The following is a 22,196-nucleotide window of genomic DNA, read 5'->3' on the forward strand; positions in this document are numbered from 1 at the left end:
TTGGCCCTGGGTCTATTGACTTGAGATTCTCCTGTCTTAGCAAAAGACTCAGGGCTGTTGGAACATGGCTTGAGGCAACAAAACCCGCCAGTGTCAGGTGGGCGATGAAGCAAATGCATTGCATGCTGCAGAGATGGCAGATGGGCATCAGAGGCCAGCCTTCTCCTGGGCCTCTGTCCTTAGGCAGGCAGCAGCACGTGACACCACCGCTCTCCTTGGTTGCCTTTTGCTGGTTTGCAAGCACCATGATGTTTCCAGTGCCCGCTGGCTGCCCTGGTTCCATGCAGCATCGACATCCACATTTCCTCCTGCTCCATCCTGGGCCTGGGCAGCTCTGGGGCAGAGAGGAGGCCAGCCGAAACTGCTGGGGCAGGGCAGCGCCCTTTGGACTTCCGCGAAACGATGGCAGCGGCAGGGCTGCTCTGTGCGTGTTGAGGCGGGAGCGTGCGAGCAGCCCCCTGCACCCCTGCCAGGGGCACGCAGTCAGCCAGAGCCGGGGTGGTCCAAGCCCTTCTGCTGGCCACCTGAGTCAGAGGCTCCCTTAAACAACGCTAATAAATCCTTTATTTACCAAAGCCCTATCAAAATGCCCCTAAAACTGTCCCATCTCACCAGATCCCTTCAGCGTGCAGCTTGAGGATCCCAGAGGAGGCTCCTGCAGGAGCAGTGGCCTTGTGGCCAGCAGGAGCTCATGGTGGCCAAGGCTACAAGAGGGCGATGGCCTCCAGGAAGAAGGCTCTGGAGGACCACATCCATCCATGGGGAGAGACAAGGGTGTGAGCATGGCCATCCACAGGGTGCGCAGAGCTCTCCCACCCCTTTAATTTAAGCAAAAATCTTCCAGATTCAGCTAATGCACGAGCATCCGAACTTGGATAAAAAAAATAGTAGTGTGTGAGCAATTATAGGTGGCCAATTTCTTCTCTTAGGAGTGAGTTTCTATATCTGAGTAATCAGTAACGAGAGACATGGGGAAGGCTGGGTACTCAGCAACTTCTTTGCCCCTGTCTGCACTGGCAGATGGGCTTACCAAGTCTTTCATTCCCTGAACCCGTAGATGAAGGTCTGCCCCAGTCACCTCCAGGTGCTGCCCCAGCTCCAGCCCAGCTGCAGCCCCTGGGACTCCTGGAGTCACGGGGCTGGGTGTGGGACAGGGATGGGAGCAGGGATGGCGCCTCTGCGTTATAGGGATGTCAACGGGGACTGTGCCAGCCACCTGCACACTCAACCTCCTGCCCTACCTTCGTATATCCCGAACCCCATCATTTCTTCCCCAGGACACCGCTTTCAGTGTGCTCCCAGTGTGCTCCTCGTTCCCCTAATTAGCACCGCTAGCCTAATTACCCCGAGGCTGCCTCCTGGGAGGGGAGGGGGGCGGCCGGGTCGCTCGGTGTCAGGGGCAGCGGCTCGGCCCCGTGCTCGGCCCCTCTGGCCCCCAGCAGGGGGCGCCGCCGCCCCTCGAGTCCCCGCTGCGGGGAGGCGGCCTCGGGCCCCGCGGCCCCGCCTCACCTGCGGCGGGGCCGCCTCCCACCCCCCCCCGGCCTCCCCCGGGGCAGCGCAGCGAGAGCCCGGCGGCCTCACACCGCCCCCCCCGGTGCCTCGGCCACCCCTCCCCTCCGCACACCGCCACCATGGCGGAGCAGGAGAGCCTGGAGTTCGGCAAGGCCGACTTCGTGCTGCTGGACACCGTCACCATGCCCGAGTTCATGGCCAACCTCCGCCTGCGGTGAGTGCCGGCAGCGCGCCGCCCCCGCGGGTTGTGCTTCGGGGGGCAGGTGAGGGGTCCCGGCCCCCCCCCTCACACCCGGGGTTTTGGCCGGGGGGCGCGGTGCGGGGGGGGCAGTGCCGGCTTGGTGAGCTGGACCGGCCGCGCAGCCGGGGGGGGCTGCGGCTCAGGGGGCTCCGAGCCCGGTCGGGAGGCGTTCAGGAGGGGCTGGGGGACAAAGGCAGCTCCCGGCGGGGGCTTTCTGCTGCTGCACAGCTCGGGGACACCGGAGGGGAGTAAGGGGGAGCCCCGGGGTTGGGGTCTCCGGCCGCTCCCCCCGTGCCCTCTCCCTTTCCCCCCCGTGCCCCCCTCTCACCCGCCCCCCAGCAGGGACCCGGTGCCCGCCGACAGGTGCGCGGAGCTGCGAGGAGGCAAGCGGCGATAAAAGTCACCAAGTCCAAGGTTGCTCTGCTTCCCCAGGAGCTATAAAACCGGTCGTGGCGCGCTCATCACGTTAACGTTTCGTGATCTTTACGATGCTTTTATTTCCCTCCCGAGCGCGATGGGCTGCGGGCAGGTCTCTGCTTTAATTCTCGCTTCCTCTCTCGGTGTCGAGGTCTGAACAAATCCCGGGCAGCGCTGATAGCGAGGACAGCTCGTGGGGACCCACCGTCTGTGGCTGTCTTTCACTTTCCATTATAAAAGATTCATGCCGGCTTTTCCTGATAAACTCTTCTGCCCCTTCTTGTGCAAGGATTTGGCGTTTGCCAAGAGACGCCTTTGGGACAGAACCGTGACTTGGTGGCTGCCACCCAGAGGTTTGGCCAAGGTGTCTCTGACCTCGGCGAAAGCACCCTGCCTCGCCTGCCACCTGCGTGCCGCGGGGAGCTGCTGACAGCAGGCCGAATTAACGACGTGGCGGGCTGCTGGAAGCACCTCAGGGCAGCCCTGGCAAGTGCCAAGGAAAGAAAGCTGGTGTAAGCCTCCCCAGCTGCTGGGGAAGGGGAGAACCGGGCTCCTTTGGGCTGTTGTGCCTCTGAAATCTGCCACCTCTCAGGTCTGACAGCACTGCCACTGAGCGCTGCAGCCTGTGCTGCAGGGCAGAGGTGTGCGAGGCTGGGGCTGAGATCCCAGCAGTGCCCCACATAGTAACAAGTGGCAGCCGGTGTGCTTGTTGCTCTCCTTCCTCCTGCGTGTTGGACCTTTATTTGGGTGGGGAAGACACTTATATTTAAACAGTAATGAAAATACGTTATGAACAAGTTGAACTTTGAACATAAGGAGATGTCAGATTGAAATAAATGTTGTGGTGCCTCTAAAAGCTTAATTTTGCCTCTTATTTGTGCACGCCATGATGCACTAATTGCATTACAGAAGGCTTACACACAAAGTCGTTGTAATTAGCAGGAAACTTGCATGTAACAGTTTGTTCTTGTGGTTTTTATTCTTTGGTTAATACGTAATAGAAATCTAAGAGTGGTATTGGAAACAGAAGGACTGCTAGATAAATTAAAAATCAATGTAGGAAGTTAGTTCCATTTAGGAATCAAAATATTTAATTTGATTGATTTGACTACCTGCACAGGTAGTCCTTAATTTTGTATGGAGGAAAATGGGAATGAGCTGGTGATTCTAGATCCTTACATTCGGTACGTAGATTTTCCTGTCCCGTTGCATGCTGATCCTGCCTCAGGATTTTGGCTCAACGTTCCTAAAGTATAGAAATTAAATCTGATATACTGTAATGCATCATTTTAATGCCAGTACCTTTGTCACTGGTACTCAAAAGCAGGTTCTTCCCTGTGACACCAATTTAAACTCCTGCTGCTTTTGCACGAGAATTTGTGAATTGCTGCAGCACGTGTAATCTGCAACTTGCAGGCACAGTTCTGCCCGCGCTTCGAGGTTGTCTTTTATCTGTGCAGTGTAGATTCAATAATCTTTTGTTAAAAATAATGTTCATTTTTCTTACCTTGGTACTGTTGCCTCCTGACTTTAGGTTTGTCTGTGCTGAGACATTTGGAAAAATTAGTCTGAATTTATCAAAAGTGTGGCTTTTTAGTAAACTTGCTAAACTCTGCTGAGCCCTGTTTGACACTGTGGTTAGAGTTCTGGCCCTACCTGCTGACCTGCCTGTGCCCCTGGTTTTATCGTCCTTCTCAGGCAGCATCAGCTTCTTTTGTTTACTGCTCTGGAGGTGGTAATTAGCAGTTGCTGATGATATGTTTTAAATTGTGTCAGACCCAAATTGCAGCCGAGATTCAGACCTGCTCAGGTGTTGATGTCACGTTGCTTTTGTCACGCTGTGTAGATGGCATGAGTTGCCTTTGTGCTGGCAGTGCATGGAATAGAATAGGGAAATTGTTGCTCCTCTGTCATTAACTTCATGACTACACTTGGACGGTCTCCGCCCTATTCCATAAATCCAGCTTTTTGCCAGAGCTGCTATTTTTGTCCAGGGTCACCGGCTGACCCAAGAGGGGTTGTGCTGGATTTAGTTCCCAAGTGAGCCCAGATGTGGGTGGAATTGAAATCATACCAGTCTCGGTGCATGCAAGGATTTTTCCCCGAGGACATCTCTAGTAGGCAAAAGAGAAATGGTTAAGTTATCCTTGTCATTACTGTGTAATATTTGAATTTAGTACTGTTGAAATGAGCTGAATTAGTGTGGCTCTCTGCTTTGCTTGTAGAAGTGAGAGGCACCATCGGTAGGTGGGTGGGCTCAAGGAGGATTTATACTTTGGTTCCCAACCACTGTGCTTTGTGCCCTGTTATTTATAGAGTCGTCTTGTGATTCAGTGAGGATTTCATATTCTTAGCTATTTTTTCATAGCCATGTCTTGCAAACAGTTACTGAACTGGCAGTTTCGTGTGGGCTTTCAAGCAGTCCTTGGGTGTTACACCATAATTGTAAATAAAAGATGCCAATCCTTTAATTCCTTACTTCTGAATGGGCTTCTAACCAGTGCGTAGTTGTGATTATTAGTCATCAAAATAATTAAAAAATAATGCAGGAGTATTGGAATAGCCAGTGTGGACTTAGGGAATAGCTTTATCTCTTTCTAGAAAACCTCCAAAGCTTTAACAGATACTCACAACCAGTTAATGAGCAACTATAAAATCCTATAAATGGCCATATCTGAGGAGTTTGCACTTCAGTAGATACTCAGCATTATTTATGACTGGTTCTTTGTGGGCACCTGGGAACAAGTTGGCTGCTGTGGTGTTTAGTATCTCAATTTCTATCAGAGGAGGTGTGGTTCATTGAAAGACCCCTTGAAACAGGGAATCTGGCAATGTGGCCGAGCTCCCAGGCCTCGGCTGTGCCAGCACTGAGGCGCTGATCTGCTGCTGTCCTGCCAAGTGCTTGTGCCAGGGTGGCTCGGGGTGCTCGCATTGACTGTGACTGGCTCATGGCAGGTGGAGAGGGGCAGTGGTCTCGTGGGAGTTTCCAGCAGTTTGCAGAAATTGTGGCATAAACAAAACTTGGGATGCAAACTTTTATCGCTTGAAGTTTCCATTCTAGTGTGATGAGAAAAGTGAGGGGTTGCGGAGTTTGTTTCTCTGACTTGAAGATCATCACTTCCGATATGCCTCCTTGTAAGAAAGAGAGCCAGGTTATTTGTCACAAGCATGAAATGTTTTATGTTATACACGTTCTCCTGTATTATCCTGCAAAGCACATTCATTGCGCTGTCCTGTAGAATCAGCATTTACCTCGACAAACAAATCAAAACTCAGAGCTTTAAAAATGGTGTCTAGGACATGAGAAGGGGCAGCTCGATTTCTTGAATGATCTGCTCTGTGATCTCAGCGGTGACTCCAGGAGTAACTCCAGGCTCGCTTCTCTTAGCGGTGACTCCAGGCTCTCTTCTCGTCGCACCTGGGGGAGTGCAGCCAGAGGTGAGCAGACATGAGCTGCGGGACCTGGCTGCAAGGCACTGGATTCAAGGGTCTGTTGTCCTGGAGCCACAGGGCAGCTTTCAGGGTAGTCCTGTGTCATCTGCGTGCTCCAGGGCTGCCTGTTTTCCCGCCTGCTTCACCAGCAGGTGCTCCTTGACTCAGCTGTTGCGATCCGAGCAAGCTGCATGTTCTTGCAGGCGTTGTGCAAATCCCCTCCTGGGAACAGAATGGATCTTTGTCGTGATTATTAAAGAATTCAAGGATGCATGAAAGGAAGACTGTGAAATAATGTGGTACGGTATAATGATTGTAAAAAGATTTATTTCCCTCCTTTTAGCTAGTTCCAGCACAAAACCCTATGTGAAATGCTGTACTTGAACCTCAAATAGTTCCTGGACATCTGAGCTCCCATGTCTGAGGATATGCTGCAAAAAGTGTTTTTTGTAGTTTTTTTTGCTTGTATGGTTGTCTTCTTGCACATGTTGTGAATTCTGACCTCCTATAGCAACACTTAATAAAAACACGGCTCTGCATTTAATTAAAGAAGATGCAGAAGTGTGGGTTTTCTGTTTACAGAGCTGTTGCTTACAATGCAAAACCCAGCCTTATCAATGTTATCCTAAATTAAGACAGCAGTTTTGAATTCTTATTCATTGCAGATACATTTAAAAGGCAGATAATGCTGGTTATGATTGATATTTTTGGTATTGAGACTGTAAGGAAAACCTGGTCCTGTGAGGATTTGTTTGCTGTGGAGAGGGAAACATACCTGTGACAGTGGCAAGTACAATTATCTAGAAAGTGGTGTTGGTTTGGCCTGTGTATGGCCACATCTGCACACTAAAACATTGTGCAAGGGTATGTGGAAGGGCAGTGGGATTCTTCTTGACTTTATTTGGGTCGTTTTTTGTAAAAGAGGCAAGTTCAGTGACTAGCCATGAGTCCCAGTCAGTGATGCATGCCTTGAATGGCTTTAAAATTGAGTCGTTTACACCTTCATGTTGAACGTGTCTCCCCAGCTCTGTTCTTTGAAAGTAAAGGTAAGGCTGCGGTCCCCTAAAAAAAAAAACTGTAGCAAAGTTAAACAAGGAAATGAATGAACAAAGGCTTTGAATGCTGAAGAGAGATGTTTGGATGGATTTTCTTGAGGAAGTTGTGCACAGATTATACCTTTTGGGGCTCTCTCCCCAAAAGGCACCTACTTCTTGCATAGTATCTGATGGCCTTAAAAGTGATCTGTTTTGGGTTCTGAATGACCCTCATGTGGAAAACTATCAGCCTCTTGGATTTGCATCTCTCTCCCCTTGGATATGAGAAGCTGAAGATGGTGTTGAAAACATACAGACTTCGTCACTGCTGAGCGAACTGAAAAGGACCTAGAATGCCACCTTCAGCACTCCGTTTCAGTAGGTGATATTAAGACTTGTGTGTGTGTGTGTAAATATGCAGACGTTCACTCACCTTAAGGCTCTGAAAGGCCAAAACCTTAGAATCACAGAATCATTAAGGTGGGTAAAGACCTCCAAGATCATCTGGTCCAGCCATCACACTACTACCAGTGTCACCCATGTGTCCCCAAGCACCATGTCCAACCTTTCCTTGAACACCCCCAGGGACAGTGACTCCACTGCCTCCCTGGGCAACCTGTTCCAGTGCCTGACTACTCTTTCTGAGAAGAAATGTCTCCTAATTTCCAACCTGAAATCCAGGTTCCAAGCCTTGCTCCGTCATTTAGTATCCTCTGGATCTGGAGAGGGGGTTTTGTTCCTTCCATCTGTCCTCAGCAGGTCTGCTGACATGAGCAAGGACTGGTGTAGACCCAGGCAGTGCTCTGCTACCATCCTCAGAGGATCGGAGTCTCCATAAACACATTAAGAACAGTTCTTTCTCAGTGGGGATATTGAGCATCCATATCATTTGATTCTTCATCTGCATAGTGCCCTTTCTTACTTAATCTTACTGTAAAGTGTTGGAGTGAGTGGGCACTCTCTGTATTCTGCTGACCTTTTGACGCTGTCTTTCTTATTTTTCGAGGGCTGTCTTAAACATTCATATTTTTGGTTGAAGCTGTGGTCGGGGAGATTTGGCTTTGCACTGGGTAGTAAAGTATCTTTAATCCTGGCAGAGAAAATATTACGTGAATGTGTGGTTTCATTTATACTTTTTAGTAATGAAATATTCATGTGTAATGAACAAGCTTTCCATGCCTTTAAGTCATTTTAATTTAGTCATTCTAAATGAGATATGAATATTTGAATTGTTTGGGTGGTGTTGAATTAAAAAGCTGCTGGGAAGCCTCCTCTCTGCCACTGCAGCGCTGCTCAGGCATCTGGCAGCGAAGCTGTGCCGGCTTTCCTGGGCCTCCTTAGAATTACTCGGTTTGCAGGGAGCTGTCTTGTGTCAGGATTTGGAATGATCGGAATGAAAATTCCCCTTAGTCTGTCAAAACTTGACTTATGAGCTTGGACGTGTTCCAGCTTGATCTTTGCAAATGGGAAGGGCCATCCATCTCACTTAAAAAGCAAATCCGAAGGATGCAAGTAGCAGAAAGGAGCATCAGGGTGAGCTTTCCTGTGTCCAGAGCGAGGACAAGCCAGCGGACGGCGCCTGTGTGAATGAAGCAGTGTGCGGGGTGCCCAGGGCAGCCTTTGTTTTGCCTCTGTACATGCTTAATTTGTAGAGTTCTTCTGAGCCTTCTGCACGTCTGTTATGAACGCCTTCTGTTCTGGGAGTGAAAAGTTACAGTAGGCGGTGTGGGTGAGGTATGATAATGAATAATATACGAGGGCAGATTTATGAATGAGATTACTCCTCCAGGATACCTTTTAAGTTCTTATGCTGGTGATGCTGTGCAGCAGACCTGCTGGTCCTGGCCTGCCAGCTGCCACCGAGCTGTGTTTATGACACTTGCCACAGCACGGGTGATGAAATGTGACGGGAGGTAGCAAGCTGGGGAGTGGCTTCAGGTGTGGAGAGAAAGCCCTACAGATCCAGTTGTAAGCAAATTGTTTTATGTCAGCTGAATAGGGCATGTTCCTTTTTTACATCTTTGTGTAAATAGCTGCCAAAAAATTGCTTATAAGAAGTATATCAACAGAAACTCAGCTGCTGATTTAGGATTTCCTCAGCAACCTTTTTTACTTTCATCCTTGCCTCTTCCCTGCAATTATTTCGTAGTCTGATGAAGTAATATGGATACTAAAGATCATCAGAGTGGGCAGTGTACCTGTTTGTGGTGCTGTAATGTCAAAATAAGTACAGCATTCTACTTGCATACGTTTGAGATGGTATGTGTAGCCTGTGTCATCTTAGCTGAAGTCATTTATTATTGCCTTCTGAATTACACTAGCTAAAGATCTGGCTTTAAGATCTGCCAAGTTTTTACAGCAAGTCTTAGCTAATATTTCCAATGAGTCTCGTGGTGCCCTTTAGTCAAGAGTCCTTTATATTGACTTCTCTTCAAAATTCTGCTTCTTCTGCTGGTTTCACTGATCTGCTGCTCCACCAACCCCTTGCATTCCTTTCAGGCTGAGCAAGCTTTTAAACTACCTGAGCATTTCCCCTTTAGTCATATTTATTCAAATTCCTTTTATAGTTGCGGATCTTGCTACATACTTGGCAGTTGCATCATCACTCTTGTTTCTCAGTCCCTCAGTCAGGATTGCATCTCACTGTGGAATGAAAGGATTTTGAAGGGGGGGGGTGGGATTTTGAATGAAAGGATTTTGAAGAGGAATAGATGGCTGCACCCAGGTTTGTCTGTGACTGTTAAATAAGGGAGGTGTGCTTCACTTTGTACCAAATACTCGTTTCCAGTTCTCAGAAACAAAGTCACAATTTCTGGAACATGGCTGTTCCTTTCGTGGCTTTTCAGTTAGATCTGATGAGACCTCAATTCACGTTGCTGTGTTCATGTACTGATATTTCTGTCTCTGTTAAACAGACCATGGAGGGGAAATAAGTTTTTATCGTGAGGCTTCCAAATGTTAAAAGAACACCTTGGAGGTGAGGCTGTTCTGTCTTTGGGAGTAAAAAAGGGGCATTAGATTTTAAGCTGTTGAAAAGACTTCTTCTGACCTAAACCATTAATTTGATCCTCTCTCTGTTTGCTAGGAATGAGTTTTTTGAATTCCTTGGATTTATTTCAGCTAGCATTCTCACCTGGTCTGCCTGGGGCCAAACTGCTGTAGGCTGTGACAGGACAGTGGACCAGTTCTGCTTGTAAGTAGTCACTTAGATGGATCATAGAATATCCCTTGTTGGAAGGGACCCACAAGGATCCAACTCCTGGGCAGATGCTGTCAGAACCCAGCAGTGAGAAGCTGAGTCAGGAAGAAGGGGGATCATGTGAAGATATTTTAAATAAAATAGTTGCTAATGATAAGCCAGGGGACCCATCCTCATTGTCATCAATGCTCTCGCAGTGTTCCACTTTGCAGTCTCATCCGTAGAAGTGTGACTGGTGCCGGGGCATATCTACTCTTACTGCTTTACCTGGTGACAGTGATGGTACTTCCTATTTTGCCCTCTGATTTCAGAGTGTTTTTCTGTGCAGACTTTGAATTTTCTCCCTGAACAGCATTGGAATGCTCGTGTCTCACCACTGTTGCGTTGTGTCCCATTCACCAGTCTGCTGAAGCGTTTTGCACCACGTGGTTCCTGCTTGCTGTGGTGCTGCTGGCCATCCATTCTTGATTTAGAAGTTGGCAGTGGTCTGCCCTGCGGCTGCCATTTGCCTGCTTTGACCTGGCAGACTCGAGGGATGTGAAACTTCAGCAAGCAGCAAGTGTATGATCCTGTCTGATGGAGAGCATTCTTCCCAGAAAAACGTGTTGACTGTTTGGTGAAAACATAACATTAAACCAGTTATGTGACCTGTAGACAGCTGCTTATGTGCCCTCATATCATTTCTCATCCTTGGATGTTTCTTGCTGTACTCCAGAGCATCAGTACTCTCACCATCCCTCTGAAAAGCGCTGTGCTGCATGCCCCTTCGTTACTCCTGCTGATTTTCTAGCTGTGTCTCTATAGCCATGGTATCCCCTGGGCCATCCCCGATGCTCCTCTCTCTCACCGTCGGTGCCTTTGTACAGATGCAGCCCTTGCCCAACCGCCCCCCTTGCTGAAGAGGCCGTTGGTGTGTTCTTGATGCTGCTGATGGCTGAGGCGTCCTCCCCGGCCCCACCGTGTTAGTCCTGGCCGAGGTCTGCCCACAAGGCTGAGCATGCTTCTCTGGACAGCAGCGCAGTGGTTCTGCCTGCCCCACCTGATCAACCCCTTCTGCTCAAAGTTATGGGTTATTTCCTGCATCAGGTCTGAGTCTGGGCTATGTGCACAGCTGGATCTCTTGCCTAGAGTTACCTTCATGCTGATATTGAGCTTGTTTTGCATCTCAGGCCTTGGCAGCCCCCCCTTTCCCGCACATGCTCGTTCAAAGTGCATCCACAGAGATTGTTTTTGCTTCCTGTTTTATCTGCTTCACCTATCTCTTTGCCTTTTTCCTGTTCGACCTCAGAAGCACAGTTTATCTCCTTCTACTGTTTATCAGTTTCTCCCACAGTACCAAATCATTAATAGGTCTGCCTGAAAGCTATCTGACAAGCATTTTTGTACTTTTCCCTTGCTCCTTTTGGCAAGGAAGAAGAACCATATAAATTTCAGCAAAGATACTGCCCCCTCCTTAAATGTCTAATTTATGAAGGCTGCGCAAACTTTGTCATGGTAGGAGGTTTGGTATGCTGTAACCACTGATTATCGTGTTGATCTGTTCAAGTAGTTTCCTGGTTCCATATGGGATCTGTGCCCGGGGGAGTTTATGTTCTCTTTGGCTTGGACAGAGCCTTGCCTGATGCTATCCTGTCTGAAGTTGGTCAGGTAAAGAAGGGTTTACTGAAGTATTGTGATCTGTTCCCATTTAAGGTTGCCGTGGCTTCATTTGGGAAGCCTGAAGTCCTTGCTGCATCTTCCTGTGGAACAAAAGTTTTGGAGCGAGCAGGTTTGTGGCAGGACTCTGGCTTGTGCAATGTGATGTGCTCCAAGTCGTGAATGTTTAGCTTAGGGCAACTCCATCTCCGAAGCTTAATGTTTTAAGTTTGTACTTCTGTGCTTGTCTCTCCACACACGCAATCTTGTTTATTTAGATCAAGCCAACTACGTGGTCTTTCACTGAAACTTCTGATGTCCTTTGAATGAGTCTTTTGAAATGAGGCTCCTGATGAAAAGATTCTTAATCTGTGATGCAGAGCAGGCATACATTGCTACCCCTCAGGCGAATTATACTTTGGGGAGCCAGTTGAAACTTTCAGAAAAGATTCCCATTTAATACCTGTCTTCCACTGTAAGCATCAGACTCATCAGTGCCTTCATCATTGCACTGTTTTATTTATGGTGGCTAGGACAAAGCCACAGTAGGGAAACTGAAGGTGGCTTGAGCAATTCACTGCATCATTCCATCCAGGAAGCAAGACAATTGAGTACAGGGAACGCATATTTTAACAGCTTACTGGGTGGCAGCAAAGGCTGTCTCACAATGAATAGTGAGGAAGAACAAACTAAAACAACAAAAAATGTGCTTTTCCCTCTGTATGAACAACACAGCTTTCTTTTGGGAGAGCTCCTCTACAGTATGTTGAGATGGTGAAGTCTGGCAGATCAGTCAGCAAAAACTGGTGGCTGTAAAGGCTTTTACATCATGGCTATCAAGAGCACAATGAAGCTTTCATGTGGCTAGGCATCTTTTAGATGTTTACAGTAAAACTTTCTCTTCTATTCATACTGCTAAACTTCAAGTAAATAGGTTATTTTGTTTAAAATAATTAATTTTAAAGGAAGTTTCACCTTCAAAGAAAAAATCTGACTACCTTTCTTTGAGGTCTTCTTCCCATGCACTGTTTACAAACTAGATATCCCAGCTGCTTTATAAACTTCTGAGGCTAGAAATAGTATTTTCCTGTTCTCCTTAATAGCAGATGTGTTCCTTCTTGATCCTGGGTGTAAAGAGCAGGGGAACTAATGAAAGAAGGCTTGAAGAGCTCTGAGTATAATTTAAAGCTCTAGAAAAAGCCCAGAACACCAGAGCCTGAGCACTAGGACTCTAAGTGAGCCTTCTCAGAAGATTGTTGCTCCTGCATAATGCAGAGTGTGTATCTCTTTTGTTTGCTTCTCAAAATACTGGAAAGAAGCTATGCTGCTTTTCCTTTTGTTTGCAGGGAGAGAAGTACCCTGGTATTCTTTTAAAGCTGGATGTAAACAGCTCCTTGGAACAGTAGCTATTAAACTTTGTTGAAAAGTGCTTAGCAATGACAAAAAAATGTTATTTCCGAAAGGATTTCTGTAGCACTGAAGGTTTTTTTGCAAATGAAAGTCCAAATTTACCACAAAAATGTCCCTGTAACCTCTTATAATTCAAAACATATTACTTGCTTTTCAAAAGCACAGGCAAATTACCAGGGAGACTTTCTAAAATAAGACTGAGGGTTAGATGTATTACTTTGTGGACAATGCCTCTTGATAATAAAGTGTTTCCTTTTTTGAGTTTCATCTGTGTCGCAGTAAGAAAGTAACGTTGCTTTATGTGGTTTATGTACTGACCTAAGTGACGAGAACACTTATGTTTGTGTGTACATGCAGAAATCAGTATATAAAAAGGAGTATATTTGTTTCCCCTTTTCCTATTAAATGTAGCATTTATGTCTCTAGCAAAACAAACAATAGAAATCTTGTCTCCCCCCCCCCCCCCCCCCTTTTTTTTAACTTGTTTTTTGGGCTGTACTGCATCCTGGCTTTCAGGGATGCAGACATTCCTAAGCTAGACATCTCCAGTCTCTGGCAGCTAATTCTCAGAGTCTTTATTAGTTATACTGAGCTTAAACCGCTTTGAGGAAAAGCCAAGAAAAAATAGATATGTGTAAATCTTTATAAGCCTGGTGTAAGACTGTGCAAGCCAGACTTGATACGAGTCTGTAGTCAAGTTGGACAATTCTGAAATAATTACAAATTTTTTGCTTAATTTTTCCAATCACTTGATAGAAAACATGTTTTCCATTAAGGGCTTACATTTTTGGAGTGTTACGGGGGGGGCTGCTTATTGTCAAAACTGAGTCTTGTTTTTCACTGAAACTGTTCAGCTGCTTCTCTCTCCTTTGGGACCATTGCCCTGCTCAGGGGGCAGCAGTGGGGGGGCCTGGGGCAGTGCGCTTCGTGCCCCGCTGGACCTGGACGGCTGCTCTGGAGGTGGGAGTGTGAAAGCCAAGAAGACTTGAGGGTAGATAGCGTCTTTTAAAACATGGTTTGTATCATCCCCCATCATGCAAGGAAGAGTACCGTGTAGTAATGTAAACTTCCATGTTTTAATTTGCTTCAAGAGTGTCTGTCTTTTTTTTTTTTTTTTTTTTTTTTTTTTTTTTTTTTTTTCTTTTCTCTCTGGTTTCCGAATCTTTGACCCTCCCATCTAGGAGCCAAGGTGGCATCTGGTGCTCACGGCACAAAGGAACAACTGACATGGCTGTCTTCGAGTGGATAGATCTTCCCTTTTTTCAGGACTTCCCTGATGTGATCACACTGTTTTGAGGCTCTGGTGCTGTACTGTAGGCAATCAGTAGTGTTAGTGGTCAACACAAATTTTTGCATGCCTGAATTTGGGAGAAAACTCTAGTCTAGATCTTGGTGTCTTCCTGGGAGTACTTCCTGCTGCTGATTCATAACTGATAATTCAGCTTCTCTGCTGGGAGGATCCTGACTAAGATTAGTGACTCGACCCTGTGCAGATAGACAGATCAGAATAATTTTGCTTGTTTTATCGTATGAACTAGCTTGGGAGCTATAAAAGTAGTTCAGTAGTAGCTGTAGTTCAGCTCATTGTAGTTGAGCCAGGGAAGTTATTGAATTGGGTCAAAATCTTTTAGATGGTTAAAATCCATCTGATTCATCACTTTAACCCTCTGGTTTCCCTGCATTGTCCTTTTATCTAAAAAAAAAAAAAAAAAAAAATGACATAAGTCAAATACTGTGAATTTTGGCTTTTTTTTTTTTTTTTTTTAGTGCTTTGGCTAAATTAAAGGAAAAAAGTTTGCTAGGGTTATATTTACTACTGTATACCATTAAGCTGACATGAATTGTGGGATGGAATAAATTAACAGGTTCTTACAGAAAGGCTGTCTCGGTCAGTAGGTGTATTTGATGCTGTGCTAGGTATGTGGGAAGACTTTGGAGAGTTCAAATGTTTAAGGAACCAGGGCTGTTTTTGTGAAGACACTTGTGTTAAATTTCTTGAAGGCTCTTCCATACCTATGCATATCTTTTATGTCAGGTATCTTGCTCCAGTAGTCATTCTCACACCACGCTCAGATCCTCTGTGCAGCACCAAAGCATTTTACCCCTTGAGTGCCAAATTCTTGGTTCTCTTGATGAGCATTATGAGTCTCATAGCCAATCTGGGAAAGCTTGCAGGAAAAACAAACAAACAAAAACACGGCAATCCAACCCACCGACCTCTCATATGTAGATGTATTGGCATGTCTTAGCCCAAAACAGTTTAAGATAAGCGAGCAGCCTCTGTTTATATTAATGAGGCATTTGATTTAGAAGCTGATAGCACTAATGGCCAGATCCCAAGTAATTTGCTGTGTAACAGTGTGTAGAAAAATTACACAATTGTGCCCACCCATCTGGTCACCCCTTGGTGTTCAAATGGATAGTGGGAGCTTGTAATGCTGTTTTGTTTTGTCATTCTCTGAGTAATAGAGTGCAATAGATATTTTGCAAACTGAAAATTCCTGTTACTGTCGATAGCAATTTCTTTCTAGTTTTGACTTGAGTCTTGGTACTGTCTGTGCACTCCAGTGCTGTGATTGCCAGATAGCCCTCATCTTTTTAATCCAAGGAGGAAAACAAACAAACAAAAAAACCAACATCCTCTCCCATATCGTTTACAAACCTGTCTTTCAGTAAGGACACTTGCTGTGTGGAAGTGGTGAGTGAGCAGCACTGACAAATTCAACCATACAGATTTTGTTTTCTGCTTTCTGTCACTTGAGCCTTTGGGATATGCTGTGGTTGCTTTCAGGCTTCTCTTCACAGCGATGAAAGCTGAAAATGTCCCTTATTAAGAGTGAAGACGGTTGTATTCATTTTACTCTGGGATATATTTTAAGAAAAACAATAGTTATTGTGAGACCCGTAAAATAAATCTCAAGTGGCAGTGCTGAATATTATTTCTATCTCTAATCTGGCCTTGTGTTTACCTCCTTCCTCAGTACTGCTATCAGTACCCCTGGGGTTGTCCAGTTGCTGTATTAACTTGCGCTGCTGCAGAGTTTTTGGACCAGGGATTTTAACTTTGAAGTTGCATCTTTTGGTCAGAGCGGAGGAGCACAGTAGTTTTGAGTCTTACTGAAAGGCTGTGTGAATGCAGAGAAGGTGTCAGCAATGGAAGGATTTTCTCAAGCCAGTAATGTCAGAAGTTACTTTCCCAGGAACTTCAGTGTGATGCTTTCAGAAGGGATGTCCCTAACGCCTGGGTGCTTGGGTCAAGAAAACCAGTTTTGCTGGAAATGAACCTTTGTCTTGTCAAAGATTCTGTTGCTTCTCAGTTCGGAGTCCCAAGCGTTCCAGGATGGGAATAGGTGGTGCAAGGTGACTCTGGAGCTCGCTGGGCTGACAGACAGACAGACATCCTTCCATCCCTCCCCGCTTTGAATCCCACTGCCTGGCTCCCTGCACCCCAGCCTGGCCCATCAGAGAGCTCGTGGAGGGCTGAAATGCTCCTTTCTGAGTATGTTTGTGTTGTGCTTTCTTTCTGGAGCAGTTTTCTTATGTGTCAGTCTTCAAAAATGTTCTCGAGGGCCTTGCTGTTTAGCTAGCACTTGACTCCCGGGAAGCCACAGAAGCATCGCTTGTGTTACCCTGGTGTGAAGTGTTTGCTTTGCTGTTATGTTCTGTAATTATGCATGCTATTAATCATTTCTGGTTCTTCTGGATCCCACTACAGTTTGTCACTCTTGTTTTTTGGATTTCATGGTTGCAGAGTGTAAGTAGCCATTCTGCATGTGGCTTGGCTTTTTCTTGCTGGATTTCCGTGAAGTTATATCAGAGAGAAGTCAAAATAGCAATAATAAATCACCTTCCTATTAAGTAAATAGCATCTGCTTGTCTCAGTTTGACCTGCTTTCTTACCAAATCCTGACTGCGTGTATTTTGGGCTCTCATGAAATCTTCATTAGATCATACATTCAAAGATAGTGTATGATATTGTACCTCTTATTCCATGTACAAAATTGTCTTGTGACCTTAATATTTGCTTTAAAGTTGTCCAGCCGGCAGTTCCCTGACAAATTTGGACAACATCTGTTAACACAGAGGTGTTTGTTTTTTTTTTTGTTGTTGTTGTGCACTTAGTTCCTTCCTTTATATGCACAGAGATGACTGTGCTAATAGAGCAGTTTGGGATTTTCTCCAGAAATGACTCATTTACCAGGACCCATGTATAGCAAAAATATAGGACATGCCATTACAGTGTGTGTTGTTTAGGCTACTTAGTATTTTGCCCAGTAGCCACTGAACATTAACTGAACCTGTATTCATGAGGTTTCTCTCTCTTCCTCCATTCTTCCGCGTAAACAAAGACAAATGCCCCAAATGAATTTGGAGCGTGGCTCCATTAGTGTTGCTGCTGCTACCCTGCCCTCCCATCTGCCTTGGTTTTATAACTGGGAGTGGAAATTGCCCAAGGTCATCTTCCAGAAAGCAATAACTTGTTATTCCTGTCATTGTCTCTTACCTGCTGGCTGGTTTCTGTAGACCTCAGACTCATCCTGCATGCAGCAGCCTGTGGGAGTACTGGTGGTTAATTAGCGTGTGCCACACCAGTGCTGGTTTTTAATTTCCTAGACAGTCCCTGGGTTATCTCTGTTTCAATGGTAGTTTTGCCGTTGCAAAACCACAGCTGCAGCAAGGACCTGGTTTTGTGTTGGTGGCCTGGCACGCAGCTGCATGGTGCATGAGAGAACTGGGGGCACAATGCTTTTAATCTGGAAGTTGTGCTATGTGGATTCCTCAGAGAGCAAGCAGCTGGTCTGATAACTCACAGGAAACGGTAGCCTGGCTACTAGAATTGAATTCTCTTTTGGGAGCACCATCTACTGAAACATCCCATGGGAAGGTCCAAGTTCCTAATTCCTGGTGCAAAGCTTCCTGCCAGAAAATTCATGACCGATAGCAGTGTTGCACCTGGGTCTTGTGTGGAAGTTGTCAGTACTGGTGTGATAAATGGGAGCATGTAACTGGAATGGAGGAAGCTAAAAGATTTTTAGTTACAGCTTTTTGTCTGCTTGAGGCAGTCTTTCCTATTTTTTGCCCTCTCCCAGCACCTTGCTGCTGACATCTTTGTCCTCTGGGCTCTCTTGTTGTGAGGTGTTTGGAGCCAGAAGCAGCTGTCTTTGCTGCATGTGCATCTGAGGGTGTTCAAAGAAGAGCTGCCTTTGAGGTTAATTAAAAGGTTAAATGGGAGGCAACCATCGACACTCATGGATTAAGTAAGTAAGGCTAAACAGTAGAGCCTAAATAAAGGTGTGAACTTTGTATTTCCAGGAAGAAAATAGCCTTTTAGCTTCTTCTGGGGCTTCTATAATTTACAGAATTACCACGAGACATTATGGCTCTTACTTCTTAAAAGGTGATTTGTTATCATTGCCTTAGTGCTCCCTCAGGGCTCCAGCAGCAGGGTGACCCACAGGAGGCCTAAATGGGTCCGTTCCTCTCCGTTTCCACCCCTTCTGTTGAAGGAGAGGGAAGTGATTTTAGCAGCATGCTGCCTGCTGAGCACCACGGGACCTGGTCTGCCTGTATTGTGTGGGGGGCCTGTGCTTTTCAGCCCTATTATTGTTATCACACACGCTCCACCCTGCAAAGCCCCTGCTGCTCGGCTCCCCGCGGCTGCCGGTGCGCCAGGCTGTCGGCACGGCCATGCTCGTGTAGCGTGCTGCACGGGCTGACCAGCGCCAGCAATACACCCGGCTGGGGCAGATGTTGCCGAGAAGCAGTGATTAATCAGGGAAAAATTTTAACAGCCTTAAATGGCAGTAAATTTATTTTGGCAGGTGGAGAGAGACTGAGAAAGTCTTTGCTGCCATGGAGTGAACTGTTAATCTGAGGAGTTAGAATCAGATTTTATCTACCATAACACTTTCTCATGCTGTCTCCTGTCTCAAACTTTTACTGCAGCAAGAGCTCCAGTACTGAAAGCTACTTTTTTTTTTTTTTTGTATCTCTCCCTAGTTGTTTACCATCCAAGTGGGAATGTGGAACTGACGTTTATTTAGGCCCTTGTTAAATGTTGAAAGAACCAGTGCTTCTTGCTTAAGAGAATGCAGTGCACGTAGTTACGGATATGAAATAAAATATCCCTCTGAATTGACATGGTGACAGCTATAGCTTTATCCCTGAGTTTAATTTTTCAAGAAATATGGACTGGCATTGCAAATAACTCAGGATAGATGCTGTAACCTCACTGCAGTAAATGAAGCTGTGCAGGATAAAGTGGTGCATCAGTTTGCCAAACTGAATTTCTCAAATGTTCTTGCAGTAATCTTACTGAAGGTGGAAAAATGACTGGGCTCGTCTGAGAGATTTCTTTAGTAGTGTTCTGGATGAAGATTTGAGCTTTTTAAATGTAGTGAGGCAGTAACCCATGATTAAAAGCTTCATGGGAGGTGAGTGATACGGGAGAATTAGTTAGTGATAATTTTAGCAACATTTGAGACATGAATTATTTTTGATTCAAAAGCTCCACATTTTCCACGTTTCTGCAGTTCAGTTTTGTTTTGAACATGAACAGAAATTTAGTTTTGACTTCAGGAGTAGATTACCAGCATTTTGCTTTTCTAATCGCTCGTTGTTGGCCAGCAATTTATTGGTGCATCCATAAATTTAATGGAAGCTTGTTTATTTTACTGAGGCTCTGTTTAGTGCAGAAAGCACTTACCTGAACCTAAACTTTGTGTGCTCTTGAAAACTTTCAGCCTCTCTCTTACTGCAGTGGTTAGGTAGGAGGACGAAAAACGGCTGCTGAATGTTTATGTAATGCTGCTACTGCCTGAGATGCAAGACAAATGCAAGCTGCACTCTCAGTGACAGCACTGGTTTGAGTCATGGTTGTCCTGTGTTCTTAATTCCTTAACAAGCAGAAATGTTAACATGTATGCTGTTTTCTTACTAAAGCTGTTCTGAAAGGAAAAGTGGTCAGCAGACAGAAATAGACAGCCACCAAAGGCTCTGTGTGTCAGAATAAGTGTTTTTTCCTTGTACAAAATGATAGTCTGTTGTTTGATCTTTCTGCAAACAGACAAGCTATTAGTCTAACAGGATGTAATTTCATTTTCCTTAGTAATTTGGTTTCCTTTTGGCTTGTGTATGCTTACGCTCATCAGTTGTACTGTCTTGATGTTGACTGTAAGGTACTTGTTTTGAGTAATTCGAGGGAAGAATATTTGAGCTTTGTGAAAAGACGATTTGCTTTTTATCTGTAGTAAATGCAGACTATCATGGGAGCTTAAAAATAATAAACATCTAGGCCACATGATTTTTCAAAGTCACATTTCACAGCCACATATGATAGTTGTTGTTTGTAGTGCAAATAACCATCAGGCAGATGCTTTTACTTAAATATATGTATATAAATAAAGGCATATCACACATCTGAAACAGCTGAGAGATTGGTAGGGTTAAAGAGTTTATTACATTTACTTAATATCTTAAAGCAACTTGTTTTCTCCAGAAAGTCAGAAAGCTTCTGTTAATTTGGATAGAGGCAGTACTATATAAGACATAATTATATGGCCCCAAAGCAATGATTCTAACAAGGAAGCAATTTAAAACTTGCTGTGGTCTCTGATGTGGCAGTAACACTCGAAGTATCAGTGCATAGAGAACTGACAGAGGTGAGGTGTGTTTATAAATGTGAGTTTCCTTATTTACTGTATCACAACAACTGCATTCCCTTCCAGTCACTTTGTTGTTTGTCCTGAGTGCCAACACTCGGGGAAAATCAGAAAGCAATCAGAAAAGCCTTCTGCTTTCGCAGTATCCAAAGTGCTTTGGCTGCAGCTTGCAGCTCCTGTGTGTCTTGCCATTGAAGAAAGATTCCAAGAGGTGCCACTTGACATCGGCACGGAGCGTACTGTGCAGCGTGTGGCCTGGGAGCAATACCATGTGCCTTCACCCAGGAGGAGCAGACATCGAACCCATCCTCAAGGATGGGCACGGAGAATCAAGAGGTCCAGTACTGCTTGCTCAGCAGCCACAGCTGAGCTGGTTTTAAATCCTTTTTCCTCATACTGAAAAGAATTGCTAAGAACCTCCTCAAATTTCCTTTGACCAGCAACTTCATTTTTCCTTTATTTTCTTCCCCCTCTTTTTTTTAATCCTTCCCCTCCCTCCCTCAATGAAGTCAAGGCGGTGTGGAATAACTTGTGTGGAATTGACTGGGTGTTTCTTGTTGCATACAGTTTTCCTCTGCAATGACCTTTAAGCCTTGTATTAGTTGTATTTCCATTTAGGGAATCCTTAAACTATTTGATGTTATTGGGAGGGGGACTTAGATAGAATCAGAATTTTAAACGTTTGTTTGCTAAAGGCAAGTTGCCTTCTTAGTGGCCTCTGGAACGTCACGCAGCAAATACTGTACACTGGACAGCTTTCAGACAGGCTCTAGCACTTGGTGAGAGGGTCCACGGGCAGAGCAGCGACGTGCTGGCACTGCAAGAGGTGGTGGCTCAGGACCTGTGCTCTGCTCATTGCTGTAAGCTGGAGCCAGAAGTGGGAGAAAACGTCTGGCACAGGAAGTTCTGTGTTCTCTGAAGTACACTGCCGGATTTCTCAAGATCCTGGACACATTTTAAGTTTTGGAGAAACTGTGCCTTAGTGCAGTGTCAGGGAAGGTTCTGGAAAGCAGCTCTCCATTGGCTCCTTCTTGACCCCTTCCTTGCACACTCAGATTCTGGGAAAGCAAAGCTTGACTAGAGCTAGATTGTATCAGGAACAGCTAAGACTTCTGACTGTGTTCATGAATGCATCTTGGAGTTTCGCATTAGTGTCTAATCCTGTTTTGGAATCTTACTTCCTTTTTCTGCTTTTAACTCATGTTATGATTTGTATGAACTCTTCAGATGTTGTTTTACTACTGTGTTCAATGTAAGCTTTGGTTTCCTCTGAGTACGGCAGCATTTGTGCTCATGTTGCTGGACAGGGCTCACAGGAAGACCTTGGGTTCAGCCCTCATGGGCACAGCATATGAGGAGGCTCGTCTCACTGAGGTGGCCTGGGAAGAACAGCAAGAGAGGTTGTGGAGAACCAGCAGGCACCGAAACCCCACTGCTGTAAAAATAAGAACAGCCCTGCGTTCTCATCTTGATACCTTTGTGAATGTTTCACCCAACATCTCAGCCCTAAGACAATGTCAGCGTTGGAGGAATTAACTTGCTGAAAGGATTTATCCCCATCTGCAGTTCTAATGTTACTTTGTGAGGCTGTATCAGCTGTATTCTTGGCAAAGGTCAGATTAGCAGTATATGGGCAAAATGCTTGCCATATACTT

At 45.6% G+C, this 22,196-nt stretch overlaps 1 protein-coding gene across 2 annotated transcripts in view; it reads left to right on the forward strand.

Annotated features, from left to right (window-relative positions):
- Positions 1-1,631: 1,631 nt before the first annotated feature.
- MYO1D (myosin ID) overlaps positions 1,632-22,196 on the forward strand; it is a 157,214-nt gene continuing 136,649 nt past the window's right edge. For both annotated transcript variants that reach the window (XM_032202841.1, XM_032202842.1), the window contains exon 1: positions 1,632-1,726. In XM_032202841.1, coding sequence (XP_032058732.1) covers positions 1,632-1,726 — 95 coding nt within the window. The remainder of the gene's footprint in view (positions 1,727-22,196) is intronic.

This window comes from Aythya fuligula, chromosome 24 (assembly GCF_009819795.1).
Source record: "Aythya fuligula isolate bAytFul2 chromosome 24, bAytFul2.pri, whole genome shotgun sequence".
Classification (NCBI taxonomy): domain Eukaryota; kingdom Metazoa; phylum Chordata; class Aves; order Anseriformes; family Anatidae; genus Aythya; species Aythya fuligula.